The sequence below is a fragment of the Plasmodium cynomolgi genome, chromosome 4, assembly GCF_000321355.1.
Source record: "Plasmodium cynomolgi strain B DNA, chromosome 4, whole genome shotgun sequence".
Taxonomy (NCBI): Eukaryota; Apicomplexa; class Aconoidasida; order Haemosporida; family Plasmodiidae; genus Plasmodium; species Plasmodium cynomolgi.
The window spans coordinates 637,208-644,278 of NC_020408.1; the positions used below are offsets into that span (position 1 = coordinate 637,208).

General features: G+C 43.0%; 3 protein-coding genes across 3 annotated transcripts in view; 1 reads left to right on the forward strand and 2 right to left on the reverse strand.

Annotated features, from left to right (window-relative positions):
* Window positions 1-2,717: 2,717 nt before the first annotated feature.
* PCYB_042470 (DNA-directed RNA polymerase II 16 kDa subunit) lies at window positions 2,718-3,529 on the forward strand (the record flags this gene model as incomplete). Its single annotated transcript, XM_004225396.1, has 3 exons — window positions 2,718-2,766; window positions 2,956-3,052; window positions 3,277-3,529. 3 exons carry the CDS (start codon window positions 2,718-2,720, stop codon window positions 3,527-3,529), a joined length of 399 nt encoding a protein of 132 aa, XP_004225444.1.
* Window positions 3,530-3,656: 127 nt separating this feature from the next.
* Window positions 3,657-5,025, reverse strand: PCYB_042480 (hypothetical protein; the record flags this gene model as incomplete). The annotated part of the gene is made up of 2 exons (XM_004225397.1): window positions 3,657-4,760; window positions 4,846-5,025. 2 exons carry the CDS (start codon window positions 5,023-5,025, stop codon window positions 3,657-3,659), a joined length of 1,284 nt encoding a protein of 427 aa, XP_004225445.1.
* A 1,317-nt stretch (window positions 5,026-6,342) lies between these two features.
* The window catches only part of PCYB_042490 (hypothetical protein), a gene marked incomplete at both ends in the record, with an annotated part of 2,325 nt that continues 1,596 nt past the window's right edge, over window positions 6,343-7,071 (reverse strand). The window contains 3 exons of the mRNA XM_004225398.1: window positions 6,343-6,429; window positions 6,573-6,733; window positions 6,863-7,031. Of these exons, the coding sequence (XP_004225446.1) occupies window positions 6,343-6,429; window positions 6,573-6,733; window positions 6,863-7,031 (417 nt within the window). The remainder of the gene's footprint in view (window positions 6,430-6,572; window positions 6,734-6,862; window positions 7,032-7,071) is intronic.

The window sequence follows — 7,071 nt, forward strand, 5'->3', positions numbered from 1 at the left end:
AAAAAAAACGAAAATAAAATAATACAATATAATATAATAGATGTAACGTAATACAATGTAACGTAATACAATGTAACGTAATAAAATGTAACGTAATAAAATGTAACGTAATAAAATGTAACATAATATAATACAATGATACTAAATAAAATTGTGGCGAGTTTTAAAAATTATTGGGGTTACTTACTTTTTATGATCTACTAAAAAAAAAAGCCAAAATTAAAAATTCATCGGAAAATGTTCAAATAAGTATGCGCAATTTAGATGATTAAAAATATTCACAGAAAATAATGGAAAATTAAAATGTTATAATAAATAATGTAATGTACGGTTCAACTATAGATATAAATGCTCTTATTTTCCATTCAATGGCTTGCTTCTAGAGTTTCTATATATGTATAAATTTTACAAGTTTAAAAAAAATTAATTAGATCAAAATCGTTATTTTAATTATGTCTTCAGCATGAAATTTTGTTACTTTTTTTTTTTTATAAATTCAAGTTTGAGTTTTTTTTAAAAAATTTGTATATTTTTTTATCATATTGTTATTTTATTATTTCTTTTTGAAGAAAAAAAAAAGAAAAGAAAAGAATTTTATGGAGTAGCAGTTTAGAGAGTAATAAGGACCCATAGGCTTTATGTTTTATTATTTTATTATAGTACCATAACCAATTTGTTAAATTAAATAGAGTTTGTTTTTTGAATTTCTTGTTTTGGGAGTTTTTATTTTATAAATAATAGCCTTTTAAAGGATGGTAAAATGGGTTAAAAATAATAATAAATGGTATTATAGTGGTGTTGATGGCTTTATGGGATACTAAATAAAAAGGATATATATTTTGTGCATGTAAAATTAATTTTTTCAAGGTGAAAACCTAGTTTACTACACTTTTTACACTAGGTATGTGTCGTTATTAGAATGGTAGTTTAATGATAAATGAACGCGCCATATTATATTAAAATGTTCCAATTTAATAGAAAATAACAAAAAATTATAGATTTAAAGTGATTTTTAAAAATGAAAAATAACAAACGCGACTCAGAAGAATTTAAAGAGGAATGTTTATAAAAAATAGTTTTATGTTTTATGTTTTATTTTTTCGTTTTCTACAAAAATTTTGCATCTTCCAAAAATCTTCCAAATTATTATATTTATTTTATTGTATATATTTTCAACTAAAATGTGGGAATGAGGAAAAAAAAGTGGCGTTCATTTTTGCAGCGCGCTTATTGCAAAAGAGGTATGGGTACGCGCCTCAGCGAGAGGCAGTTAGGGGTAGTAAATACGTAAATACGTAGGTACGTACATATGTATATATATGTACATACATACGTACATATGTGTGTGTGTGCGCTTGGGACAGTTGGCGGCGCCTTCACTAGTTGACCTGCCCAGTTGGGAGTACCTCCTCCTTACCCCATTTTTTGCATCTCACATTGGTGTGCTCTAAATTATTATTTGTGAAGGGAGCTTCCCCCACAGCTGTTTTATTTCCACCCCAGGGATAATTCACTGACCACGTCAAATTTGCTTCAATGTTGTCATGTCCTGTTTTGTTTGCACTTTCTCCAAATGATGCAACAAAAAAGGGAGAACATATAGGGGTGGGGGTTAGACCTGTTTGGAGCCCCTTGTTGGATTGTCTATCACGGTGAAACGAAGTTTAGCAAATGAGAAGGGAAGAGGGAAATTCCCATCGGATGAATGAAGGAATATACATAATTAGCCACATCGGTTAGCTTCCTCACCTAGTGGATAAAAACGGGACTGGGTGTACCACATGCACATGCGAGATGGGGGGGAGTGTCTCCTCTATCTGTTTGTCCAAGGAGGAGATGCTCTCATTTAACTTGAGGACTTCACAGTGTGGGGTTTCGTTCCAGTTGCGCCAGGAGGGGAAGGAGCGCAATAAGGGGAATTGTGGCGTGTTAAGGGGGGGAGGGGTTCTTTTCTCCTCCCCGCTTCGCACCGAGTGTTGTTTTGCTTGCTTGGTTCGGGGGCGAAAAGGTGAAGAAGCGGCACAAAGTACACGCACTGTGTTGTGCGATGCTGTGTTGTGTTATGCTATGCTGTGTTATGCTATGCTGTGCTGTGCCATGTCCTGTTCTGTTCTGCTCTTCTGCAAGGGGCTGTTTTTCTTCCCTTTTGTTTTCTTTTTTTTTGCACAGGGGAGACGGCCTTTTCGGGGCCACCGACGTTTATCCCCCCCCCAAAGGCTCATAAAATATTCGTTCGGCCCCTACGCAAAAGCATACATCGTTCTGTAAGTCTCCGAAAAGTCAAAAAAAGAGGAACAAATTTGTGCATGTCAGTGGGGATAATAAAACGGGGGGGAGGGAATACCACGCTCATTTTTTTTTTTTTTTTTTGGGGAGTGCATGGGAGGTTTACCATTGTGGTGCTCTTTTTTAAGCGAACCTAAATTTATTAACTTCCTTTCCATCGTGATACTCCATCAAGTTGTGCCATTTCCTCCTCATCTTTATCGCGTTGGTTTTTTTCCCTTTTTGGAAAAATTTATGGAGAAGGAAACAACCTTGCGTGATGTCATCCCCCATCTTGTAATTTTGATGCGACGCCAGTTCGCTTCACCCCCTTTGGGGAAGATGAGAATTTGAGCAGTTTGTCCCCCCACCCCAGCCGTTTGGAATTTTATTTTCCGTTTTTTTCCTGCAGCTTTGCTGTTCTTTTCTGCGTTTTTTCGCATGCTTTCACGATGGCGGGTAACGAGCATGGGGATGTAAAAAATTTGGACCTGGGACCAGGTATCGCGGAGTCGATCCGCCGCGTGTTGCCCATTTGCGCTGCGGACGTGGCATGCTTCCTTCTGCCACGTGTTTCCCATTTGCGCCGCGGACGTTGTGACATGCTTCCCTGCGCCACTCACTAGTCTCACCCCACTTCGCATCACGCCTGACTTCACCCCCCATTTGGCATTCCCTCTCCCTGTTCAGAATTCAAAAACTGCAAGTGCCTAAACTTGTGCGAGTTGCAACTCATCTTGGGAGACCAGCTGCGGCTGACGTCGAAGCGGAACGAGGAGGCTCAAACGTAAGAGGAGCGCTACGTAGAGCGATGCGTAGACTGCTGCGTAGACTGATGCGTAGAGTTGCGCTTGAGCCACGCGTGTGCAGTGGCGCGAGGGGGCGATCCCAGGGTGGTTGACTCCCCTTGGCACCACTCCGCTTGGCATCACCTCACTTCGTATCATCCCACTTTGTATCACCCCACTTCGTATCATCCCACTTCTTATCATGCCACTTCTTATCCCGCAGGCTGATAAAATCCTCGTTTGACTACGCCAACAAATTCGCTACGATAAAAAACAGGAGCTCCATCGTGGACGTGCGTACCAACTTGGAGCGCATAGGGGAGCTACACGAGTACGAGATAGCTATGCTGGTGAACCTGCTGCCGAAGACAGTACAGGAGGCGAGGTACTTCATCCCGTCCCTCATTCGACTCAGCGACGAGACGTTGAATTCGATTTTGGAGCACCTCATCAGTTATAAGATGTACGTCTCGTGAGGGAGCGGCAGAAGAAGACGGGGGAGATGAAGCAGGGGAAAATCAAGAATATGCAAATGAAAAATAGGCAAATGAAGAATAAACAAATGCAGGAGAGCCAAATGCGGACGCAACGTGGCGCCCCCCCTCAAGCGTAGGCCTTATCCACGGCGCCCCGGGGCCCCATGCGAGACTTGGAGAGCGAGGGAAAGGGGTCGTTCTTGCTAAGCACGAGGATGTTGCTATCATAAGCAACGTACGCATTTATGTACTTAAAAAGAATGAGCGAGGTAATAATGCAGAGGGTCTCCAAGTGATGGTGATGCTGGGTTATTTGGGCCCAATTAAAAACGTGATGAAAAATACAAATGGGAACTTTATACAACTTATTTGGATTATCCTTAATGGTTTCATTCCACCAGTCAACAGCAATTTTGAGAAGGTTACGTTTGACGACGAAGTGAATCTGATCGATGCATTCATTCAACCCGTTGTCGAAGAAGTACTTAGAGTGTCTATCTAAGACACGATTGTAAAGGAATATATTCCCCTGTTTAATGGAGTGAATAATATCCATATAAATGGTCAGTTCATAATCCTGTACTAATCTCTTCGGAGGGTAAAGTCCTTTGTTCAAACGAATAGATATAATACTCTCCAGTAATTTTTTTTTAAAATCTGTTTTTCCCTTCCTTGAGTTAGAAAATGCCCAAATAAATTCCTTCTCTGCTTTTTCATAATCCATTTTATGCAAATATAATTTACCTAGTTGGTACTTAAACAGGACAATAAAAGACTTGGGGATATAGGAGTATCCTATATCTGTCGAGTTAATTATCTTTAAAAAACTTGTTGTTATTTGCATATTATTCAATTTCATGCAAAGCTTTATTGATTGAAACATGAGGATGACAAACCCTCCATGTTTTTCTATGTCTCCTTTAACTATCCCTATTTTGCCTCGAATAGAGTTCAGTACTTCTATTGTGTATTTGTTTTTCTCATTAATATCTTCGTTTTCTTCATTATATATGTCATTTTTGGTACTGGTGTTGTAGTAGGAGTCCGCCAAGGTACTTATCGTATTTAGGAAGGAGCAAATGGTTAATAGGTATGGTAGTAACCACAAATTTTCACTATATAGATGAATAAAGGATGAAAGAAATTTGCATCCTGTGTTGAGGAGGAAATCCCAATTGATGCTGTTCCGGTTACATAACGTTTTGATAATGGTGTAATGATCAATTATTAACTGTTCATAATTTTTGAGGGCATTTTTTTTTTTTATTTTTCCTTAAATCAATTTCTGTTGTTTCGTCAAAGATGAGAATATCTACTGGAAGTTGTGTTAGCTTAAGGATAGAGCTTATTTTGTATCCGTTGCGTATTCTTACGCAATTCTCCATTTCTTGCAGGAGGTCTTCATAGGTGCGTTCCTTTCGCGGCGGTCCTTCTTGCCGCTTCTTCCGCAGCTGGTTGATTTTCCGCGTTATGGCGTTTTCGTCCGGCGGGTTCATTTCGGGTAGGAGCGCGGGGCGGGGCGAACCGACGTGGTGGTGGGCAAGTCGACGTGGTGGTGGGCAAGCCGACGTGGTGGTGGGCAAGCCGACGTGGTGGGGGGCAAACCGACGTGGTGGTGGGCGAACCGACGTGGTGGTGGGCGACGCGCTTTAAGCGGTAATGGCAAATTAACTTTTAGTAGCCACGTGACCGACACCTTGCGCGGAGATGCAGTTCTCCCCTCGTGGCACCTACGTTTCGAAGCCGGAGGCAGTGTTGGTTGGCGTCCTCCACAAGGTGTACTCTCACCTGGGTTGCTAATGGGTTCCTAATGGGTTCCTAATGGGTTGCCCATGCGCAGTGGCTGCGACTTCTCCCCTCCCTCAACGGAAGAACTTTCACGCGCGTTGGTACGCGGTCACGTTGGTTAGCGGTCATATAAGTAAGCGGTCATATAGGTAAGCGATCATATAGGTAAGCGTCAGATTGGCACGCGCCAGGTTGGCGCGCGTCAGATTGGTAAACCGTTATGTTGACTCGCAGCCCGATTGAGGAACTCGTCGGTTGCCCCGCCTTAGCAAGTTATGCCATCGCGCGTGTAACATAATGCCATGCCAAGGGTGGAAGGGGAAAAAAAAAATCTTCTCACTCTTTGTATCGCTTCCAACAAGGGCCTCCAAAAAAAAAAAAATTGAGCGGCAAGTCGGCAGAAATGAGCTTTATGCATGCATCGATTGGGGGGGATTGAAATCTAAGCTGGTTTTTCACTCCAATGCGGTTGGGTTGGGGAAGTGGCAAATTGGGGAAGTGGAGAAGCGGGATCGAGGCAAGGTAGCAACGAGGTAACGGCACACAGCAACAACGCGATGACGCGGCTCAGCCCCTCCTCGGGTGCGGAAAAAAAAAAAAAACAGCAGTCAATTCGTGTGGAGGAACATCCCCCACCCCTCGGTCGAGAGTCACAGAAAAAAAAAAAAAGTTCCCAGTTTTTGACCTTCATTTAAAAAGAAGCAAAAAAAAAATAAGTAAACAAATGAAGAAAAAAAAAAAAAAAAACAACATACGTGTCGCGTATATACGCATGTGCACAGGCAAACGAATGCATACCGAGGGGAATGAGGAGGACAACGGAAGGGAGGAGAGGTGATAACCTTCAGATGGGGCGAAGAGGGAGACCTACCACCTCGTGCTTGGAAGCACATCGCCATGCCACCCCTTGGTATGCCACCCCTTGGTATGCCACCCCTTGGTACGTCTCCCCACAACAGTACAAACTCATTTTTTTGCTTTCTCCAATAAGTGTGTAGCTTTTTCTTTTCGGCACTGCTACTTTGCTAGCGAGTTGGTATGACCTCTCCTTCCTTTTTGTTTAAGCAGATGGTGAAGTGGTTGGACTCGGAGGACAACAGCTCGTGGATGCTCTGCGGGGGGGTGGACGTTAGGGAAGTTAGGGAAGTTAGGGAAGTGGTGGCGAAGTGATGGCGAAGTGGTGACGACGTGGTGACGAAGTGGCGTCCAATTGCCTCTAATTGGCTCCGAGGCGACGCTTCGCCCGCGCACGAACCGCGATGTTGCGGGTGCCGTCCCGTATGCACAGGCAGTCCAGCTTGTATTCTTTGCGCAAAAATTTTAGCTTTTTTTTGATGTGGTTTTTTATCATCTGTAGGAGGTCCTCCAGGCTCATGTGCTTCTTCACGCGCACGGGGATGTTAACGTTTAGGTTGCCTTGTGTGGGTGGGAGGCGATGGTGAAGCGGTGGTGAAGCGGTGGTGAAGCGGCGGTGAAGCGGCGGAGTATCAGCATAATCGACAGTGTATCGGCGCGCCATGGGGGAGCTACTCTCCCTGGGCCTACCATTCGAAAGGACGAAATTGAAGTGGCCCCCCTCCATTCGCCTCCGTTCGTAGAGACAAATGTTGTGATCCTCCAAGTTGGCAGTGAGTATGTCTACGTCCCTTTTATCCATACGGAAGAAATTCAAGATGCAGTCCTCGATGAGTTCTTCCGCGATATAGGACACGATCTGGAGAGGAGTGCAGATGGGTGTGGTGTGAAAAAGGGGT